At 41.2% G+C, this 24,511-nt stretch overlaps 1 protein-coding gene across 1 annotated transcript; it reads left to right on the top strand.

Annotated features, from left to right (window-relative positions):
- Window positions 1-306: 306 nt before the first annotated feature.
- LOC306919279 (centrosomal protein 20-like) lies at window positions 307-14,034 on the top strand (the record flags this gene model as incomplete). Its single annotated transcript, XM_079532092.1, has 5 exons — window positions 307-319; window positions 3,929-3,997; window positions 10,708-10,905; window positions 13,733-13,817; window positions 13,923-14,034. The coding sequence occupies 5 exons, from the start codon at window positions 307-309 to the stop codon at window positions 14,032-14,034; spliced, it is 477 nt and encodes a 158-aa protein (XP_079388218.1).
- Between the last annotated feature and the right edge of the window lie 10,477 nt (window positions 14,035-24,511).

Raw genomic sequence — 24,511 nt, 5'->3', positions numbered from 1 at the left:
TGGCACATTGGAAACATGAGACAAGTTTGACTTTCACTATGCACAGTAAAGTTACAGACCAAATGATCATGACATTATCACGGTAAGAAATTTAAGCCTACTGAATTATTTATTAAGCCTACTGAATTATTTTGTACTATGCCAAAAATAACAGATTAACAAGCTTACTACAGGGGGCAATTATTATTATTATTATACATTAACCACTTGAACCCTAGCATCCCTATTCTGGTAGGAACATTTGCCAAAAATAGCAGACCTACAAGCTCACAACAGGTCAAATGTCATGTTTCCAACTAAGTATTGATGGTCTACGTGGGTAATGTCTGGAGAAACAAAAATCTATGAAAAAGTGTAATCTACAATACAACATGTGTGGGGGTCCCTGCTTCATTTCTCTCTCAGGGGTCTCACTGACATTTTTCAAATGTTGTGAGCTTGTAGATCTGCTATTTTAGGAGAGGAGGTTTGGTGTTGAAAAAAGGCAGACCTTTTGCCCTCAATTGGCCTGTTGAGGTTGTTAATTGTCTCTGTTAAGGGGTCCGTGGTCTGACAAATGCACAAGAACCATGTTTTAGGGCTCTGTAACAAACATTACACAAGGCAGATATCGTAGATATATTTTATCGATTTTGATGAATGTCACCAGTAAAACACGTACAAAATGCAAAGTATTAGGTGCTTACCCGCTTGCCCCAAATATTAACTAGGTGTCCGGAGTATTTATGCAATGTATTAGTCCATATTTGTCAATAAAGAAGTGTTTTAATCCCATCTGTGGCCGAACGCCATTTCCCCCCCGCGTTTAATTCCCGTTTACATTTAGTGTAATTCCGGCGTTCACCAGATGCGCCCCGTCACTAACACCCACTAGGAACTTCCGACAGAATCGGCCACAGACGGGATTAAAACACTTATTTATTGGAAAAATATGGACTAATACATTACACAAATACCCCAGACACCTAGGTAACATTTGGGGCAAGCACCTTATATTTTATATTTGTACACGTTTGGAGAAATACGGGCTTTACTGGTAAAGTTCCAGGACAAACGGGGGGTCGCTAAGACTCTCGTAGATACGACGGTAAAACTAACACTCGATACTAATCTACGATAGCATTGATCTAAGGCTACATATATCGACAAACTGGCTACATAGTAACATGTTCTACCATGTTGTGGTGTATATTTAACGATTTATTTCTTATAAATGCATGCATAGAACTTATTAGAACGAGACTTACCTTGCGTTAACAACACCTGCTTTTGCAACATAGAGGCTGATATCCGGTCTGGGATAGTCTCGCGTGGCCAGACTGTTATCATAGTGAAATAGTTGTCTGGCAACGCGAGACTAGGTCTAGAAAGGAAACAGATATCCGGTCTAGAACGGATACGGAAACGGAAACGGCCGTAGTAGGCGGAGATTGTTACTGAGGTTGCCAAAGTAACATTTGGTAGACTTCTCTATGGCACAATCCCGTTTTTGAATGATTTATTGAAAATTCTCTGTTGTTACAGTGAGACGACAAAATACCTTCAGAGAAAGCTGGACTTGTCTGCTTTAAGGGGAAAAAATAACTGAGTTGATTAAATGTATAGTTTTTGCGTTGGAAGCCATTTAATAAAAGTACAATATAATGCAATAATTAATGTCCGTTTTTGAATGATTTATTGAAAATTCTCTGTTGTTACAGTGCGACAACAAAAGACCTTCAGAGAAAGCTGGACTTGTCTGCTTTAAGGGAAAAAATTAACTGAGTTGATTAAATGTATAGTTTTTGCGTTGGAAGCCATTTAATAAAAGTATAATATAATAAAATAATTGACGTCCGCCATCTTTGGGCAGGTCACGTGACAACACATACCTTAACATTGCATCACCCATAAGAGTGGTTAATAACGGCCTACCATAGTCTCCTGGGAGGCCAGTAGGGGCCTACTGGACAATATTTATGGATTGATAACACTGAGAACGGGCCCATTCAATGGACTGAGAACGTGTGTTCAATGGACTGCTGTGTAGAGCCACACAGCAGTGACATGTTCAACATTAGCTATAATATAAATTGCACATAAGCATTAACCAAGCCATACATGCATACTTTTAGATTAGTGTTCACTTTGGATTAGTGTGCTTTACAGCAAATGCACATTATACGATAACCAGTTTTATATGATCTGCTATTGCCGTGAAATGAAATGGAATGAACACAGGTGGCAAACTCCTCAATGGCTCTGGTCATAACCACAGCAAACAATTACAAATAAAGTAGTTAGCTCCGTTTCTCCGTTTCTCTTACCCCATTAGTCTACACCGTTAGTGGAGACTATTCTTCCTGGGGTCCAGGCAAACATGACATCACAATACAAATCATAAAATGCAGTACAGCATGATCCATGTTTCTGAACAAACACACAAACCCAAAAAACTACATTTATATCGGTAAAATTAAAAGAAAAAAAGAAAAACAGATTTGTCAGTCCGAAAATATAATAAGAACCTAATTTAATATAATTTCCTTTCTGATTATTGCTTTCCTTTTCCTTTTTTTTCCTTTTGAAATAAAATGTAGGTCTATTTCTTGTTAGAGTCAAATGTGGGGGGAGCGTACGCCAGTATGCAATGGCTCTGTACATGACTGTTTTCTTAAGTGCATTAATTGGTTTTGGGCAGAGGAAAAGTAAAGTGACCATTTAGTGCATGTCTAGTATTGTAATCATGTCTTTCATTTGCAGGTAATAACTGTAGAAACAAACGGAAGGGTTTCTGTGAGGAATGTACATTCTTTAAAAACAGAATAAGGCTGTGTCACGTGGACTGCGGTCACGTGTGTGTTATGATTTGTTATGATTAGTTTTGTTATGATGTAGTATAGATATATATATTTATTGGTTATTATTATGTATATATATATATGAGGTAACTGGTGGTATTGTTATAGTTATATTGTATATATATGTTTAGACCTATCTTTGATATCTCTTATTATGTATATATATATATATAGCTATACATCCAGTAGACTTGTTTTGAACCATAAATGGGGAATTGAAAGCGCTTTCTATTATATATGTGTTCTATTTCCACTCCAGGTTGGATTGGCTGTGTTTTGCCTTGTAGTACACCAACGAGGGGCCGGCTCTAGCCAGGCGTCTGATCAACGCCTGACTCCCTGATTGGCTGCCGGTCGCGCGCACTCCTTGGCCAGGAATGCGCCGTGCTCTACTTAGTCATTCGGTGTCTGACAGCTCGGGGGGAATGTCGCTAGGACCTTCTCCCGATCCGCTACTACCTATGTGTCTCACTGCTAACCTGTGAACTGAAATCCACCTTATTGTTTATTCTTGTTGTTATGTTCCGAACGCCCTTCGGAAAGGCGTTGTTTTCTTTATTGTTTCTTTTTTTGGTTTGAGCCATTATTGTAAATATACGTTGACTATGATTTATTATATATACTTCTATAATAAATCCTCGTATTTTGATCCTGGTGTCTGCTCCCCCTTCATATGTTACTCACTCATTTACCCCTAGACTTATGATTTGTAACAGGCTGTATGCCAGTCTTTCATTCACCCTCATCCATGACAGACTGGCATGTGTGGCAGGATGGGCGTGGGCGTTCCCACGCTGTCACGGCCCGTCCTCCGCCCACTGCTTAATGGATTGATTTGTGGCATTTATAAGACGGCACGTCTTCCGTGTGCATTAGCTGTCTGTCTCTCCTCCGCTCTGTTTGGAACGCTCTCTACGATCGGGAGACATTCCTCTTCAGTTGAGGCGGTCATTCTGAAGCGGCTGTTCTGTCGGGGAACAGCGCGCTTAGTTGACACATCTGTGAAGGTACGTTTCTCCACATTGCTGTGTATTCTAGCGCCTGCCTTAGAAGTTGAACGTGACTGTGACCACTTGTTTTGTTTCTAGCCTCGGGGCTACACAGTGAACATCTCCTTCTGGAGTTCTGTGTGGTGAACTGGCACAACGCCACCCCCGGTACGTTATTGGTGGTTCTCCTTCTCTATATATATTCATTTGGTGTCGTTGATGCCAGAGGAATATAAACAGGCTTTTGTTGTATACAGCTCCTCTTTATCTACCTGGCTACCGCTGCGGTGAAGCACAACGGCAGTACGCCTTGGCCTCATTACAGCTGGTGAGTCCCATTGTGCGCCTCTCTGTTCTTGCCTCAGCGAACTATAGTAGTTAAGTAGTATCTTAATACGGCCGTTTGCATTTCAGGGCCAGCACCACACCTGCTGCTTTGCTGATATTACCATTCCACCCATTCTCATGAGCCACCGAGTCTGAGAACAATCACACAGCCACGAATGGTCCCAGTGTTTGGATTGCTGCTCGCCTGAGTCTGGGCCTGGTTCATTGTAACCCTTCTCGTTTAATTCTATTCCTCTATTATATTGTATTCATGCAGTGTCTGGGCGTATATAGGTATATATAAGTATATTGTGTATTATATCATATATATATATATGCACTTGTATTTATATCTTATACTATATATATATATATATACCATTGTGATTTAGATACGACCGGCTGAAGAGAATATTGTCATTGTAGAATACCTCCCACTTTGAAGTGCTGATATATATATGTATCCTCCTTATAGGTCCGGTGCTGGGGATAAGCTACGCTGGAGCAGCTGACGGCCGTCCAGTGGTGGTGGTAATGCCCCTTTTCCCTTAGTTTACTTTTCCTTTGTGGTTTATTTTGAGTTGCTGTGTTGTTTTGTTTGTGTATTGCCACCACCCTGGACCGGTGAGCCTGCCCAGCTCCCCTCCTCCCCCCAGTACTGGCTTGTAGTGGTGTGATATCCCTAGCTCTAGGCACTTTATAGTCACTTGCACTTTAACCCTGTTGGATCTTGCTATATTTGCACCGTCTTATTGATAAATGAAATGTCTTCTTGCTATGCCATGTTTTAATTAATTATATATATTGCCAACCAATTATTTAAATAAAGTGTTTTGTATATTGGTTACACACGTTTCTGCCTTGCCTTTATTGTTACTGAATCTGTGTTGGGGAGTCATTACGTGCTCCGGGTGTTCAGTATTAGTATAATATTCCTGGGGTGCAATTCCCCAGGTGGCGTAGTTGGCTACCTTAATCAATACCACCCCGCCACACATGCATAGCATCCACACTAGTCCTGACAGAGCAATGCAGTGCTAGTCTAACCCTAACCCATAGCATCCACACTAGTCCTGACAGAGCAATGAAGTGCTAGTCTTGCTGCCCTGTTCTGAGCAAGCTGACGTTTACTAAGTTCTTGCTTTGATGCACTAGACCAGATAAACAGACAGTAGTCCAGATTTGACAGAACTAGAGATTGTATGACTAGTCTGATTGTTGTATTAGTTAGCAGATGAGCACTCCTTCTAATGGCATAGATGCCATTACTCATTCTCACCACTGTATGATTGATCTGAGTGGACCATGACAGTGTTTGGTCAATAGTGACACCTAACAGTTTAACTTCTTTAACCTGTTCAATCGCAGCACCCTGCAAAGAGAGGCTTCATTTCTGATCTGTCCTGAGAGCATATTTAGAACCAATTACAATACATTTAGTTTTTAAGACATTCAACTTCAGCTTATTTTCCATAATCCATTCAGAAACCAGGTTTAACTCTAGTTGAAGCACCTCATTGACGTGTTCAATACTCTCTGACGATGCATACATCGTGTCATCCGCATAAATCCCCATACCTACATATTTTAATACATGTGGCATATCATTTACAAAAATAGAGTAAAGAAGGGGGCCAAGACAGCTTCCCTGTGGAATTCCACACTTAAGTGTCTCAATCTTTGAAAGGGAACCATTGAACATAACACATTGTTTCCTGTCCACTAAATATCCCTTCAATATATCAATTGCAGAATCTTTGAATCCATATGCCCAAAGGCTGCACTGAAATCCAAGAGCACCACCCCAACGACTGACTTCATGTCAATCTGTTTGAACCACTCATCAGTAAGACATGTCAGTGCAGTACTTGTAGAGTAACCTGCTTTGTATGCATGCTGTAAATCTGAGTTGATATTGTTGATATCTGCAAAATATTGCTGGATCTGCTTAAACATAACTCCCTCCAGAAGCTTACTCAAAACAGGCAGAATGCTGATAGGCCTACTGTTTGGACATGTAAAGGGCTCCCTACTGTTTTTTGACAGAGGAGTAACCTTTGCAATTTTTTGAAAATATGGCCTACAGGCTTAGCAATTGATTTAGCTGATAACTGAAGCAATCTGCCATCGATGTTGTCAAACCCACAAGGTTTATCACACTTAATTGTATGAAGTAGCTTTACCATACAATCAACACTGATAGGCTTGAATTCAAACACACAATCCTTCTCACACATAATATGATTTGGTATTATAGCTTTGGACAGCCCACCACTCACAGGCAACATTTGATTTCTTAGTGTGTTAATGTTCACTTTACTGAGGAAGTAATGTTTGAAGTAGTTTGCTATATCAGAAGGTTTAGTAATGAATTCTCCATTCAGTTCAATAAATTAGGGTGTTTTGGCCATTTTACTTCTACCCATAGCATAATTAAGTACTCTCCAACGTTTTTTACTGTCTCCATGACACTCCTCAAATTTAGAATGATAGTATTTTTTTTTCTTTTGTCTATTTAATTTAGTTATTTTATTTCTTAGTGAGCGGTAGGCTTGCCAATCTGCTACATTACCTGACATGATAGCAGACTTTTTCAGTAAATCTCTTTCTCTCATCCTGTTTCTCAATTCGTCATCTAGCCAAGGTGCTCTAAGTAATCTAACAGTGAGCTTTTTAATTGGAGCATGCTTATCACTAGGGATGTCCCGATACCCTTTTTTCGTTTCCGATCCGATTCCGATCCAACAATTTCTGTGTTAGCCGATACCGATACCGATACCAGAGTGCTTTTAAAAAAAGTGTAAAGTACTGTCTGTAACTTAAGTTCACTTCAAACAAGTAGGTAGGCAGCACAATTTAAGCAGCTGTACAGCAGTGGTTCTCAACCTTTTTTTTCAAAATGAAATGCACCCGTATTAGTGTAGATTTCCGCCCTACAAAAATATTTAATTCTCATTGACAATTTTATGTCATAGTGTCTGAGCAAATAGACATGTTACATCATAATCACCATTACATCACCTAATCAACATGAGTTAGACTTTAATATATTAGCGCCCCTCACTTCACACAGGTGTGATTTTTTTGTTGCCGTTCTGATTGGCCAAAATTCACAACAGCTGTTGTCAAAGTTACAAGTCTACACTGCCTCACTGATGGACGCCTTGTGAGCTTGTAGATCTGCTATTTTCGTTGTGCAAGACCTTTCTACGGAGCAGCATAGCATTAGCATGTTACGTTACTTTGGAATGGAGTTATACAGGCACGGAGGAGAGGACAGCTGGTTGAAAAACGATGGGATGTTATTCATTCAATTCATACAAGCCTAAATGTTCACAACAAGTTACAACCACAGTTCCTTTGGTCTTTATAATGGTTATGATTATTGATCTGGTCCATATAGCTTTAGAAGGAGCTAGGTTATTATTACATGCTAGGCTAATTATTGCATTTAGCTCCCCTCTTGTCTTTTAAAATAAACCAAACTTTTCCACCCGTTCCACCCACGGAGCAAGTTACTATGAGCGTCAGTCCACCGTGTCCCAGTCAGTCAGTTTAGAGCTTATTTGTCCAGTCTAACTTCGAAGAGAGGGGGAGAAAGAAAAACAACAAAATACAGCCCTTGTGCATGCACATTTCTGTTAGTCGCAAACTACAGCAAGGCGCCTTTGTTTTAAATTGTCCCCCATTCGCACGTCGGCAAAGCCGTTCACACCTACGGCTGGAGCATTTCTAAGGCTCTGGGCTGGAGATGCGCGTTTTCAATACCGGCGGCCCCGTCTCACCGTGCTGCGCGCATCACGTGATTAAATAAAATGTGGCATCGGATTGGTGCGGGGCGTACTTGCCGATTCCGATATGACCAAATAAGAGCATATCGGAGGGCATTCCGATACAAGTATCGGTATCGGGACATGCCTACTTATCACACAATGCAGAAAATAAATCCATAAAAGAGTCTAGTGCAGCATTTACTTGCATCTTCTCAAGCACAGTATCCCACTCAATATTTTCTACATCAGAAATAAAATTATTTTCTAAAACGGTTTTATATGTTCTCTTATGAATTACTCTAGGCCCTGCATTAGGGTCCTTTGTTTTCACAGTTAAAGCGACAATATTGTGGTCACTAAAGCCCACAGGTACCGACACAGCTTTAGAACCAGAAGTCCAGAAGTCCAGACGCTCGTTGGTGGAGTCCAGAATCACCCGGACAAACTTATTAAAGGTGTCAGTTTGTCTGTCCAGTATCTCCACGTAGTGGGCTTTCTGCTGGTTGATTTGGTTATAAATTGGGAGTCCCAGAGATAAAAATGCCATTAAATGGGGGTCCGTAGACTAATGCATGTCAAACTGGGGGTCCTTGAAAAAAAACAGGTTGAGAATCACTGCTAGAGCTGTAAAAATCATCCGTTATCGGGGTCCCTGTCATATCTTTTAAAATGGGGGTCCGCGGGGCTAATTATCATCAATTTGGGGGTCCTTGACATGAAAAAGTTTGGGAACCACTGCCATAGAGTAGACCCCCATAAGAGAAGATTTCTATGGCTCTAGCAGTGATTCTCAACCATTTTCACCCCCAGTTTGACATGCATTAGTCTACGGACCCCCATTTAATGGCATTTCTATCTCTGGGTCTGGGACCCCCCAATTTATATTGTAAAATCAATGTTAATTTAACTCTGAGAGTGTACAAACGGACCCGTTATTCTCTGAGTTACAGACTCACAAGGGTCCATGTGGTTCCTAATTATCATTTAGCTGCATGGGGACCCCCTGGAACCCTCTCTCAAGGACCACTGGTGGTCCTAGGACCACTGGTTAAGAACCACTGATCTAAAACGACACTTAACTAAAGTACTCTTGGGTCTTTTACCTTTGGCTTTAGGATTAACTGTTCAGGTATAGTTTACTGAGGTTAAGGTTAGGAATAAGGTCAGGTTTAACCATTTAGGCATAGTTTACTGAGGTTAAGGTTAGGAATAAGGTTAGGTTTAGTTAGATTTATTTGCACATATGTACATAATGACAACAATATGGTAAAATAAAAGAAATACAGAAAGCAAATATTTCAATAAGAAACAACATTAGTTACATACATGATGTGCTGCCTGGAAGTGCCAAAAAAACCCAAAGGGGCTTATCTTAACTATGCCTAAACGTTTAACCGTTTAGGCATAGTTTACTGAGGTTACGTTTAGGAATAAGGTTAGGTTTAACTATTTAGGCATAGTTTACTGAGGTTACGCTTAGGAATAAGGTCAGGTTTAACTGTTTAGGCATAGTTTACTGAGGTTATGCTTAGGAATAAGGTTAGGTTTAACTGTTTAGACATAGTTTACTGAGGTTACGTTTAGGAATAAGGTCAGGTTTAACTGTTTAGGCATAGTTTACTGAGGTTACGCTTAGGAATAAGGTCAGGTTTAACTGTTTAGACATAGTTTACTGAGGTTACGTTTAGGAATAAGGTCAGGTTTAACTGTTTAGGCATAGTTTACTGAGGTTACGCTTAGGAATAAGGTCAGGTTTAACTGTTTAGGCATAGTTTACTGAGGTTACGCTTAGGAATAAGGTCAGGTTTAACTGTTTAGGCATAGTTTACTGAGGTTACGCTTAGGAATAAGGTCAGGTTTAACTATTTAGGCATAGTTTACTGAGGTTACGCTTAGGAATAAGGTCAGGTTTAACTGTTTAGGCATAGTTTACTGAGGTTACGCTTAGGAATAAGGTTAGGTTTAACTGTTTAGACATAGTTTACTGAGGTTACGTTTAGGAATAAGGTCAGGTTTAACTGTTTAGGCATAGTTTACTGAGGTTACGCTTAGGAATAAGGTCAGGTTTAACTGTTTAGACATAGTTTACTGAGGTTACGTTTAGGAATAAGGTCAGGTTTAACTGTTTAGGCATAGTTTACTGAGGTTACGCTTAGGAATAAGGTCAGGTTTAACTGTTTAGGCATAGTTTACTGAGGTTACGCTTAGGAATAAGGTCAGGTTTAACTGTTTAGGCATAGTTTACTGAGGTTACGCTTAGGAATAAGGTCAGGTTTAACTGTTTAGACATAGTTTACTGAGGTTACGCTTAGGAATAAGGTCAGGTTTAACTGTTTAGGCATAGTTTACTGAGGTTACGCTTAGGAATAAGGTTAGGTTTAACTGTTTAGACATAGTTTACTGAGGTTACGTTTAGGAATAAGGTCAGGTTTAACTGTTTAGGCATAGTTTACTGAGGTTAGGGTTAGGAATAAGGTTAGGTTTAACTGTTTAGACATAGTTTACTGAGGTTAGGGTTAGGAATAAGGTTAGGTTTAACTGTTTAGGCATAGTTTACTGAGGTTACGCTTAGGAATACCAGGCTGAGCAGTTTCATCGGCTGTACGCCCAGAGTTACTGTGTCTTGAGGCAAGCTTTCCAGTATTCAGTTCGTCCAATACAAGTAGCCTGTTCTTCTTGAGTAAATGTGCTTAATCTCAGGGGGTACTTTAGTTAATGTAACCACTGATTCATGACTGTACGTTGACCAATGCAAACTGTTTGTTGTTTTTCTTCCAGCCGTGAGAGAAACGCTGGAATCCCGCGGTGTTCTGAGCCAGCTGAAGGCCCGCATCAGAGCCGAGGTGTTCAGCGTGCTGGACGACCAGAGCGAGACTCGCCCCGCGCTGTCCCACGAGAACCTGCTCGTCAACGAGCTCATCCGCGAGTACCTGGAGTTCAACAAGTACCGCTACACGGCCTCCGTGCTCACAGCGGGTGAGTCTAGATCAGGGGTGGACAACTCTGACGACAGAGAGGGCCACTATATAGTTCCACACTCACTCCAGAGGGCCACTATATAGTTCCACACTCACTCCAGAGGGCCACTATATTTCCACACTCACTCCAGAGGGCCACTATATTTCCACACTCACTCCAGAGGGCCACTATATTTCCACACTCACTCCAGAGGGCCACTATATATTTCCACACTCACTCCAGAGGGCCACTATAGTTCCACACTCACTCCAGAGGGGCCACTATAGTTCCACACTCACTCCAGAGGGGCCACTATAGTTCCACACTCACTCCAGAGGGGCCACTATAGTTCCACACTCACTCCAGAGGGGCACTATATTTCCACACTCACTCCAGAGGGCCACTAAAGTTCCACACTCACTCCAGAGGGCCACTATAGTTCCACACTCCAGAGGGGCCACTATAGTTCCACACTCACTCCAGAGGGGCACTATATTTCCACACTCACTCCAGAGGGCCACTATAGTTCCACACTCACTCCAGAGGGCCACTATTTTTCCACACTCACTCCAGAGGGCCACTATAGTTCCACACTCACTCCAGAGGGACACTATTTTTCCACACTCACTCCAGAGGGCCACTATATTTCCACACTCACTCCAGAGGGCCACTATAGTTCCACACTCACTCCAGAGGGCCACTATAGTTCCACACTCACTCCAGAGGGCCACTATAGTTCCACACTCACTCCAGAGGGCCACTCTAGTTCCACACTCACTCCAGAGGGCCACTCTAGTTCCACACTCACTCCAGAGGGCCACTATAGTTCCACACTCACTCCAGAGGGCCACTATAGTTCCACACTCACTCCAGAGGGCCAATATAGTTCCACACTCACTCCAGAGGGCCACTATAGTTCCACACTCACTCCAGAGGGGCCACTATAGTTCCACACTCACCCCAGAGGGCCACTATAGTTCCACACTCACTCCAGAGAGCCACTATAGTTCCACACTCACTCCAGAGGGGCACTATAGTTCCACACTCACTCCAGAGGGGCACTATATTCCCACACTCACACCAGAGGGCCACTATAGTTCCACACTCACTCCAGAGGGCCACTATATTTTCACACTCACTCCAGAGGGCCACTATAGTTCCACACTCACTCCAGAGGGCCAATATAGTTCCACACTCACTCCAGAGGGCCACTATAGTTCCACACTCACTCCAGAGGGCCACTATATATTTCCACACTCACTCCAGAGGGCCACTGTAGTTCCACACTCACTCCAGAGGGCCACTATATATTTCCACACTCACTCAGAGGGCCACTATATTTCCACAATGCCATTTTAATCCTAGTCATTAAACTACATATAATTAACTACTGAAGTAATTAAAGCAGGTCATATTTTGCATGTTTGGAAAATCAGTATTCTGATAATAACCTGGGGGCCACATTAAGTGGTGGTGGGGGCCGCATGTGGCCCCCAAGGCCGCCCGCCAGTTGCCCATGTATGGTCTAGTTAGTAGAACTGAATGACCACAACAAGTACCGCTATGAGCGACTGTGGCTCAGGAGGTAGAGCAGGTCGTCCAATGATCCATGGGTCGACGGTTTGAATCCCGGCTCCTCCTCCTGTCCACATGTCGAAGTGTCCTTGGGCAAGACACTGAACCCTACATTGCTCCCGATGTGCTGGTTGGTACCTTGCATGGCTTCCGCCGCAATCGGTGTATGAATGTGTGTGTGAATGGGTGAATGTAATGCATGTAATGCACAATCTATGTAAAGCGCCTTGGATAAAGGTGCTATATAAATGCACGATTTACCATTTACCGCTACACAGCCGTAGTCCGTACTCACAGCGGGTGAGTCTAGTAGAACTAAATGACCGCTACCCGGCAAAAGTAGTGTTAAGTTGTGAGCTTGTAGATCAGCTATTATTAAAATATATATTTTCATTGATCATAAATGAATCGATGAAAAGTTTAAAATAATTGTGCTGTTGTCGCCCACAAATAGCAGACCTACAAGCTCATATACGAGCTTGTAGGTCTGCTATTTTTGAAAAATCGTGAAAATGTGGTGCAAGAATGAATATATATTCTTTCAGAGCTGTTGTGGCTGATAATAATTCCTTTTGAATTACTCATGCCGGCAGGCTAAACAGGGGAGTTAAAAACAATCTGTAATGACGCGCCATCAAACAATGATAAAATGATTCATAACCAAACGAGCTCATAAGTTTAAAATGTTTAAAAAAAATTATTCAGCGCACCAAATATCACAATACAATTTCAATAAATATATATATACGTAATAAATATGTGCAAAGAATCCAAACAATCAAACAGTGAGCAAATAAAACGTGTGAATCAAACTATCAATAAAGTCCATGTGCGGTCAACAAAATGTATCACTCCCAGCTCACCTTGCCTCCAAGTCCAAGCGTCCTTAGAGTGAGCTGGTAGATACCTGTATTTGTCACCTATCTGGTGGCCACCCACAGAGACGCTCCCACCAATAGTGAAGCGCCAATGTGGTGCCCACACCCATCACCAACCAAGTGCATCATACAGGCTAACAGTACGTTTTGGCTCCTACATTGAACATTATTAACTCAAATCTTTGCTTCTGGGGAGGGTCCCTGGAAATACATATTTTCATATGGGGGGTCCGCAGCCAAATACAGATAATTATGGGGGTAATGGACATGAAATTGTTGAGCACGACTGACAGAAACATTCTTTAGAAAACTGTCAGGATTTAGAAGATATTTTGTAGAATCGTCCTCAGGTCTAAATGGGTTTTTAACTCGACCCGGGTTTGTTCTTGCAGAATCCGGCCAGCCTGAACTTACTCTGGACAGACAGTTCTTGGCGAATGAACTGAAAGTAGTGGAGGATGCAGGCTCCAAATATGTGTAAGTTCATCAGGACTTGAAGTCAATATTATTGTTACTACTTCAATGAAATACATTGCGCTCTTTTCCTCATGCATGTCAGCTGATACAGGGTTCTTTTTGCAGGCCCCTCCGGTATGGCTTGGTGTCTCACTTCCTGAGCAGCAGGGGTGACAGCGGAGGGAAGGTGTTTCTGCGGGGTCACCCTGTCCCAGGGGGTCACCCTGTCCCATCATAACTTAACGTTGGTCTGACATCATAACCTAACGTTGGTCTGACATCATAACCTAACGTTGGTCTGGCATAATAAACTAACGTTGGTTTGACATAATAAACTAACGTTGGTTTGACATCATAAACTAACGTTGGTTTGATGTCAATCCGTGATGTTATGTAGACGTTGATTATAGGTTCGGCTCCCAACGTTGGATATTAGTTGTATTTTGGTTGTAAATGAAAGTTTGATTGACGTCATAACCCAACGTTGGTCTGACATAATAAACTAACGTTGGTTTGACGTCAATCTCTGAGGTTATGTAGACGTTGATTATAGGTCCGACTCTTAACGTTGGATATTAGTTGTATTTTAGTTGAAAATTAATTTGATTGACGTCATAAACCAACATTGGTTTGACGTCAACATCTGATGTTATATATACGTTGGATACAAGTTGTAAGAATTGTATTGCTGTCAAAACCCAAATTAGGTTGACATCAATGCCCAAATTTGGACAGATGTTGCATGTTGGTTGTAAAACATCAGATGGCCGTCAAAACCCAAAGCTAGCCTTACATCAACTTCCAACATTAGACAGCCATGAGAAAAGAATAAAGTTAAGACAATTCACAATATAAATCAAGACAGTGATTTATTAAACCACTTAACTCTTTGAGAGTTTCATGGATTTCTATATAGTTTTTAGACTTCTCTATGGCAGAATGGCGTTTTTGAATGATTTATTGAAAATTCTCTGCTGTGAATGTGTGACAACGAAAGACCTTCAGAGAAAGCTTGGCTTGTCTGCTTCCAGGAAAAAAATGAACTGAGTTGATAAAATGTTTAGTTGTGGTGTTGGAAGCCATTTAAAAGAGCCTGCATTTACACTGGGTAGTGTTTCTAGGACAACAAAAAAAGTTATGACCGGTTGAAGTTTTATTTTCTAAATAACTTTTTTTCTGCTGGGCGTACATAGCCATGCAATATCTCATTTTAAAGGGTGAGTTGTCTAGTTCAATTAAAATAAAATAAAAAGTTTCTCACATGTACCACTGTAGATATTTTGCCATCTATAAATAGCATGGTCAGTCATGATCAATCTGACCTATCCAGCTAAAAGTCCCCCTAGCTCTGAAATGGAACATCATATAAACTCAATTCTTTTTTGGGGTAAAATTAGACATTCTAACGCACATTTTGATATATACCATGTTTACATAGTCTTACCAGTACCGTGTCTATTCATGCATGTATCTCAAAAACCTGTTGTGAAGAAACAGTTTTGATAAAAAACTCATCCAAGGACATTGTTTTGATATGACTTTGTGCCCATGATATGTATCAAAATATAGACTTGAATGTATACTGTATTATAACAAAAAAATTGGGTTCTTACCATCTACCGTTACAGAGTAAATCACAGTTGAAACTCGCTTAGTCAAACCATAAACCTCAGACTAGTGAACAAAATAGCCATGACAGGTCTAACTCATTGTAAAAGCTTGTCTTTTATTTTTTATGACTAACATAATACAATTATAATAAATATTACAGAAAATAAATAGGCCTACATACAAAACAGTTGTCCCCCAAACTCCCCAGTGTCCCCAAACCACTGCATTCCAGTTGTTCTTGACGGTGTGTGTGTGTGTAGGCTAAATTTAAAAAAAACAACAACTGAAATGAATGAATGCATCCGGTTCAGTGTCGGAGAACTCCATCGCAGTCTTGACTCTTCGTCTTCTTCATCATCATCATCATCATCATCCTCCTCATCTGATGCCAGTTCTAAATATATAAAAAATAAACATTTAGCTGTAGTCAGCCCGGCCAATAGCCAGTTGGGGGGGGGGGGGGGGACGTAGGCTATCTGACATCATCGTCATCATCATCATCACACGGAGACACACTAAACAATGTACAATCATGATTGTATACAATATACAATGAATGCAATTATCATGCAAGCTCAGACGTCAATGAAACGTCATACAGATCTTATATAATACGCTACTGTTAGCTTCACTCCCCGTCCCCCCTCCGATCCTTGTAGCAACGTCATCATAACCACGCGTTGCTTCAGTAAACGATGCATGTTTGTTCTCCGTCTTTGTAGACAGTAAATAAAAGGAGCGAACATTACTCTAAAGATCAGATCGCCTATAAGGCACGCTACAATATAAAATACTTGTACTGCCATGCGTGCATGCCTGCTACGATACATTTGTACTGCACCAACCAACCAATCGACACCAACCCCCCCTCCAGCCCTTAGCCAGCACCAATGCACCGACCAACACCATTAGCCAGCACCTTCGGTGCTGGCTAATGGCTGGGGGCCATCGTGGTGAGTCATTCTGGCGTCATGATCTGACTAGTAGTAGTAATTATCCAAGCATCTATTTGTAGCGATCATCTTATGATTTCTGATCACTATAGAAGGGCATTTTCTACAATAAGATTACCTCAAAACATTCCGGGTTGATCGTCTTCTTCAATGGTTTCCCGGTATAGCTCATCGGACGACGATGGGGAGACAATGAAAAAAGGAGGGAGGGAGCAGCGAGTCTCGCTGTAAGCACTGGACCAGGGCTACTCCGCCTGGAGAAGGCGACTGGGACGCGTATGGATCAATACTACTACCACAAAACTCGCTCAAATAAATAGTACTGCTTTCAACTTTTTCTGCTAGAAAATCGCTCGGGCGAGACGGCAAACAGGCAAAACAATGATAACTATGAAGACTCCCTCTGCCCCCACTGTTTACAGGGGGTGGGACCAGCTTCCAATGGCAACACGTACACGTGTGTCACGTGACACGGGTTTTCTGGGTAATGTAGTTGGAATATAAGCTCAGGAATTTAAACAGCGCTTCGGAGCATATTAATATGTTTAGATTCATCAAAAACTGTGAAGACGCCAATTGGCGTCATTGATCATTTACGGAATTCTGATGAAGACGCCAATTGGCGTCTTTCATCTTCTAAGGGTTAATGGTTCTCAAAAATAGCAAATATGCTCTTTGATTTGCAGGCACCATTTAAAAATAAAATAAAAAAAATTCACAGCCTCCTGGGAAAAACAAAAATGCACAGCCCCAGTGACTGTCTGGGGGTGAATGAGCTTAGTAGTGTGAGAGCTACGGCCGTTAGCTTCCTCACGTGACCGTCGGCCAATCGGGGAGGTTGATCAGGCCTCCACGTTCATGGCCAACAGGAGTACCCCAGACACACAGCTGATGACAATCATACTGTCTGACGACCCATTAGTCCCATACTCGGCCATTTGTGCAAAATAAAACGGCTTCCTTGTGCAAAACAGCTTCCTTGTGCAAAATAAAATAAAATACTGTTGTCTCCAGCCTAGTCCGTCTTGGTCCTGCCACCTCCACCCAGCCTGTCTGGAGCATATTTCAAGCAGTAAGCAATTTGCTCAGAGATGTTAGCCTCCGTTTCTTTGGTGCTCCTCTGGACACTCTCTGCAAGACAGACAAGATGGGCTACAGTAAGCAGTAAAACCATTAAGCAGCAGAAATTCTAAGGGGTCAAACATTTAATCTAATGCTCAAAGTTAAAGGGATTTCAAGTTTGGACACTGGCTACATCATTACAAAATGAAAGCCAGAAGAGATATCAGTTTTAAAGGTGTCAAAGAACACAAGACAACCATCCAGAATGTATACACTTGAAAACATTGTGGGTAGTTGCCTGGTTATTCACAAGTGGCCACTGTGTCAAAACATGGGTACTGGATATATGCCGTTTACCTATGACCACAGAGTACAGGTAGAGCTTGATGAAAGACAGTTTTCTGTCTTTGCTTCCCAGCTTTCCCTTCATGTTGAATTTCGCCATGAGGTCATTTGACATCAACCTGTGGATACAAAAGGTATTTAAAAGTGATGCAATTCCATTAACTTGTAGACTAGTAGAGGCCCCCCCTAGAAGAGTACCTTTTGAGGGTACATGCAGTAGAAGTTAACACCCAGACTGCCAACACAAATTATATCACTCCATTTCTAAAGTTAAAAACTGATTGAATAGACAGAAATGTTAACAGTAACAGAGTACCGTCAAACGGGTGCAGTACTTAGTTTAGACAGTACTTAGTTTAGACTAGTCATTTGGTTAGACCAGTCATTAGTCCTACAACTACAACCTATCTCAAACCCTCACCCTAACCTCCCACGGGGCAGAACACCTAAACCTAACCTTAACCCATGTCTAACCAATGACTAGTCTAAACTAAGTATGCACCCCCCGTCAAACAATTAGTCTAAAAAGAATAGCACCACAGAAAGTCCTTGCGGTCAATTCATAAACATGACAGGAAACAACAAAATTCAATATCACAAAATGTAAACAGAATGGTCTCCAGGCCGAGAAGTTGCCCAATTAGTTTATTTTGAGACGTTTGGAGCTTAGCCTATAGTGACATTGAGATGTTGGAGAACCAAGAGGTGCTCGTTTAGTCAAGGAGAGCTGAATGAGGGGTCCAGCTACAGTCCTGAGAGCACTTGTGTTGACAAGAGTAAATTCTGCCAGGATACAGCCCAAGTATGTAACCACTTATTTGCTGGAGATTACCATGTCATCAACTCTGTCTGACCTTTAAGTAAGTTGCATTTACTTGAAGGTACTATCTCTTGACGTTATCCCTCAGTGTTGTTCCTTCCAATCAGTGCCAAAGAATTAATCTGAAATGAAGGGGGTTGAGAGAAAAAAACAGATCAGAATATCACCACGACTGTTGGAAGTGAAACACTCGTTTTTAACTAAAATCTTTGCTTCTGGGGGGGTCCCAAATACAGATATTTTTGGTCCTTGACATGAAAAAGGTTGAGAACCACTGGCATAGAAACATGGGGTTTTCAGAAAACTGTCAGGATTTAGAAGACATTTGTAGAATCTGTTCTCAGGATGTTTGTTTTTTCCTTTTAGCATCAACCCATTCATCAGGATTGGTTTAACGCAGAGGGTGTAGGACAGGCATGTCAAAGATACATGATGATTTCATCCGGCCCGGCATACATTTCTGAATATGTCCAAAAAAAAGCGAGTCTCTAGCTCATTTCTATCAAAAGATATGCTTTTTTTTAAAGAAATACCCAAAATGCTCCCTCCAGCCGCTAGAGGGCAGTGTCGTGTAATTTCTATAAATTAACCAAATATGTGCTATTTTCAACTGGGTCAGTACGGAGTTAACAGCTGGTCTGAATCTGAAATGTTCTCGTCAAAAGGGAGGTTGTTTTTTAGACGGGCAGGAAGGTAATAGACATTCCGTTCTGGCCGACACCTCACAGGCAAAGTTATTTTGTCTAAGGGTCTTTGAAGCTTGGGGGAACTGTCTAAGGCAGGAACCAGCTGGTGGTAAAAGGTTTTATCAGTAGTTTAAAATCTTGCCCAAATGGCAAAGTAAGACCTAAAGGCATTCGTTTGAAGTATGGTTTATCTGGTTAACTTAAATATCATATGTTGAACTTTCTTAAATAAAATAGGTCCTAATATCTATTTGTCATTATAGATTAATAAGAAAGGCTACTAGAATGAGTGCATTCTATTTTCTCATGGCTAGAGGTTTCTTTTATGGGTTAAAACAAGTTTCATAATACTTCTGTTTTATATACTTCTGTTTCAGTTTCATATAATTCTGTTTAGTTTCATATATTTCTGTTCATATATTTCCGTTACTTCTGTTTCAGTTTCATATAATTCTGTTTAGTTTCATATATTTCTGTTCATATATTTCCGTTATGTTTATATCTTCATTGTATCTTTAAAATCATTATTATGGATTTGTGCATTCAAAGGTAGATTTAAGTTGTAACGAGAGAACAGCATTTTCATAGACGCAGTTTAGATTAGGTCCCGCCCTCGCGAGACAGGATGTCCTGTTTGGTCGCTTTCTGTTGGTAGAGGCAACTGGCAGTACGTCTTGAGAGGGGGCGGGACTAAGCGTTGGCTTGTGATATTTAAGCAGGAGCTCATCTCAGAATGAGCTGCTGGATCCGGCGATCAAAATTGGAGAACGGAACGCTGTGTGTTTGAATGTCCAGACTCAGGCATAAGGATTTCTCTTGTGCAGTTTGTAACGGCTTTTGACTCTGTACTTGACGAAAATAAATACGGAGTTGATCTTTGAAGCTACTTCCATCGGGCGTCTGTGCTTTTGTCCTCGAATGCATCGCTGAATTCAGACCGGAAACTACAGCAGCAAATGTCAAAAAAAAATCTCACGTCCAGCAGACGGCACTGACATGAGACAGGAAATAAACAACACAACGTGTTCAGGTAAAAAAAATAACCGGCAATCTTGCTTCACCAGTCACACTACTAAGAAGTTGTTGTCGGTGACACCCCAATTCCCAAAATGGCTTTGTCAAAAAAGAAGAGAAAAGTGGACACGGAGCACAGAGTTTTCCAGGAAAAATGGACTGACGATTATTTATTCACAGAAGTGAATACAAAACCAGTGTGCTTGGTATGTAATCAGCCAGTTTCAGTGCTCAAAGAATATAATATTCGGCGTCACTATGAGACTCTTCATTTAGAAAAACATGGCCATTTGAAAGGACAACTAAGAAAAGACGAGATAAACAAATTGTTAGCTGATCTGAAGAAACAGCAGTCTACTTTTTCTCGCAGCCGCGATATCGCGGATGGAGCAGTGAGAGCCAGCTACCTTATTGCCAACGAGTTGGTGCATGCATCCAAGCCATTTTCTGATGGTGAATTAGTGAAAACATGCATGCTGAAGGCTGCAGAAGTCGTGTGCCCTGAAAAGCGACAGGCCTTTGCCAACATTAGTCTATCGAGGAACACTGTGGCAGATAGGGTGACAGAACTTTCACGAGACTTGAGCAGCCAAATGAAAGACAAAATCAAGTAATTTGTCGCATTTTCGGTTGCAATTGACGAGAGCACCGATGGTACAGATATTGCTCAACTGGCCATATTTATTAGGGGTGTTGATGAGACTTTGGCCATCACAGAGGAGTTGGTTGGATTGGTGCCTATGAAGGACACCACAACAGCAAATGACATATTCAGCTCTCTCGTTGAAGCGCTGGACAAGGTGGGAGTGGACTGGTCCCGTGCCGTCAGCATGGCTACCGACGGCGCACCATCAATGGTCGGAAGAAAGGCAGGCATTGTCACAAAATTCCGTGAAAAAGTACAGACCGCAAATGGAGGACAAGATTTTTGGACATTCCACTGTATTTTGCACCAGGAAGCATTATGTTGCAAAACACTGCAAATGGATGACATTATGAGTGTGGTTGTGAAAACTGTCAATTTTATCAGAGTGCGCGGTCTAAATCACCATCAATTTGACACCTTTCTCAGAGATAATGACATTCAGGCTGGCCTGCCGTACCACACTGACGTGCGGTGGTTAAGCAGAGGTGCAGTACTCAAGCGTTTCTTTGAGCTACGAGGGGAAGTTGGACAGTTCATGGATAAAAAGGGCCGCCCAGTGGAGGAACTTAAATCCAAGGAATGGGTGCAGGATCTTGCCTTTATGGTTGATATTACACAGCACTTGAATACACAACACTACATTGCAGGGCCGCAACAAAGTTGTGACTCAGTATGACGAAAGCATACGCTCGTTCAAAATAAAACTGTCACTGTGGGAGGCGCAGCTATCTAAAGGTGACACCGAACATTTCTCATGTCTAACAGCTGTGCGTCCGAAGCCAGGGGAGCGTATCGATGGTGATATCGATATGGCTAAATATAAAGACAACATAACAGTTTTGCTGCGAGAGTTTGAGCGGAGGTTTCAGATCTTCAGGGAACTTGAGAAAGAATTTGCCTTTTTTCGCTCGCCATTTACAGTCAAGCCTTGTGATATGCCAGCCGACATTCAACTCGAGCTAATTGACTTGCAGTGTTTTTGATTGATTGATTGAAAAATGTATTAACAGTTTGCAGAATTACAGTACATTTCAAGCACAAACTCAATACAAAGGCTGTTAACTGTGAGTGGACGACCCAATTAAGCATTACACTTGTTTCCAATAGGGTCCACAATGCGGTGTGATACCGCTATGAAGGATACATTTGTGTCCGTTGGATTGAACACGTTTGACCAATATCTCGTGCCAGGGTAGCCCAAATTAACAGCCATGGCTGCAAAGCTCTTATCCATGTTTGGGACTAGTTATCTTTGTGAACAGGCGTTCTCCCTAATGAACAATAATAAAACAAAGCAGCGCTCAAGGTTAACAAACGAACACTTGAATGACATTGTGAAATGTGCTGCTATTCAGGATTTGACACCTAATATCGATGCACTTGTGAAGGCAAAAAGAAGCCAGGTTTCAGGAGCCAGCAGCAGCAAATAGACTGCAGGAGTGCAGTGAGATAGAGAGAGAGAAAAAAAAGTGTGATGCTCTGTTTGTTTGCACTCATGAATACAGATCATTGAAAATCATTGAGATCAATAAATAATAATCTGGTTTCATAAAAGACAATGACTTGTGTTTGTTTAATTTATTTTTCATAAATGTGCATTTTCAAAGCAGTATGACTGACAATTAAGGTAAAATAATTTCTTCATAGCTCCCACTTGAGTTTGTTTAGTGTGGTGAGTTGGTTCAGGTGGTCAGATGTAAAACTGTATTCACTCAACTGTATACAAATATTGAAATCATTTTATTTCAATTCCATTGTGAATAAATACGTTGTGCTTAGAATAGATCCCTCGTGATCTGTGATTATAATATGTAGGCTACAAATGTAGGCTGAATGATAAAGCATATCGTACTGAAACACAAAGTAAAACATTTGGAGTTGACATAGGTTTTTTTGCCATTATTTTACTGGTCCGGCCAACTTGAGATCAGATGGTCTGGATCTGGCCCCAGAACCAAACTGATCTTGACATCCCTGGTGTAGGACATACTGGAAACAGACAACCCTAAATGTAATAATGTGAAGTGAACCAGATGTTTACCCTGCCCGCCCACAGGAGGGCAGTGGAGTTCCATGCAGGTTTGAGTCATAGAGCGACAGAGGAATACAAACCTAGTCCTGTGAAGTTACTACACTAAACCAAAGCAAAATGGAATGCTACCTAGCACTAAACACTCTCTCCTAACTTATAAAATTATCTCAGTGTCACAATGAAGGCTAGGCAAGATATCTTGCATCATTCACTATAGCTTCACAGTATTTGTCTCTGAGATGTAGTGGAGTAGAAGAAAAACTATTGGGAAAACTCTAAAAGTACACATACCTCAAAATTGTACTTACAGTACAGTAGTTAAGTAAATGTAGGCTACTTTACACCACTGCAATTCTAGAGATGCTCCATCGATCGGTGATCGGTCAATATTCACACTGATCGGTAGAAACTGATCTTTACACCATCTAAGTGGTATAACTGTCAAATATGATGTACATCATCATTTTGCATTTTTGTGACAGGCCTAAATATTCTCCCCCCCCTCCCCCCCCCCCACACACACACACACACACACACACACACACACACACACACACACACACACACACACGGGAACAGTTTTGACATATAATCATTTTGGAAATATTAAAATTTGCAACATTTCACAAGATCAGTATCGGTCCTATCGGTATCGGCCGATCATGAGAAAAACAATCGGTGAGCGGTCCCAAAAAACCTGATCGGAGCATCTCTACAATCAACATTCACTAAACGTTACATTGAACACACCTCATCGGCCCATATCTAAACCCACAACTTTCGTGTGACCATCTGTTGCACACGGAGCAATGGCCCCACTTCAGCCATTTCTTGAACATGTTCTTCTTCTTGTCCATTTACCAGTACCAACAGACCAGGCATGGCACGTTTTCGTTCACTGGAAAAATAAAAAATCCATTACTGAAATAAACTGAACACAGTACAATTAAAACGATAGTTACATTTTGTACAGCCGTTTAAAATGGTATTTTGCTGTAGACTTCTTTTGTTGACCAGTTTTATTTTTGAGTTGAAACACTGCCTACATCTGTGATGAGTCATGGTTAATGGTACATAACATATTCATAGCTTTGCTGCTATAAATTATATAATAAGTAATAACATAATATATGAAGAGTACTCATGAGTAGCAATCATAGCCGATCTACACAAGTTGCATAGGAACACACATTCTGCTTTCCATTTCATGAAAAGTAATAGTTTTGCATATAACCTAAGGTTTCCAAACAATATATGAATATTAGTTTTGTAATTTACATTCTAAACACTCAACTTTTTTCCGACAGTGCTGCAGCTGGGCTGACACTGGCCAGTGCGACACTTATGGAATACTTTGTTAATACAATATTGCAAACTTCTCTTAAATGAGTATGTACATGCAAATTAAAGGTCATTCAGTATAATTTGAGTAGCAAAGACTTTACCGACAAAAAACTGTTTTTTATGTAAAATAATGTTTTCTACTTTCCCCATGTGCTTCCCAACTTCACAGCCAGGTGTGAATTATGGATGCTTGCTAGATTTA

Source organism: Electrona antarctica (assembly GCF_951216825.1).
Source record: "Electrona antarctica genome assembly, contig: scaffold_25, whole genome shotgun sequence".
NCBI classification, from domain to species: Eukaryota; Metazoa; Chordata; class Actinopteri; order Myctophiformes; family Myctophidae; genus Electrona; species Electrona antarctica.
This window is presented reverse-complemented; position numbering and strand designations above follow the sequence as displayed.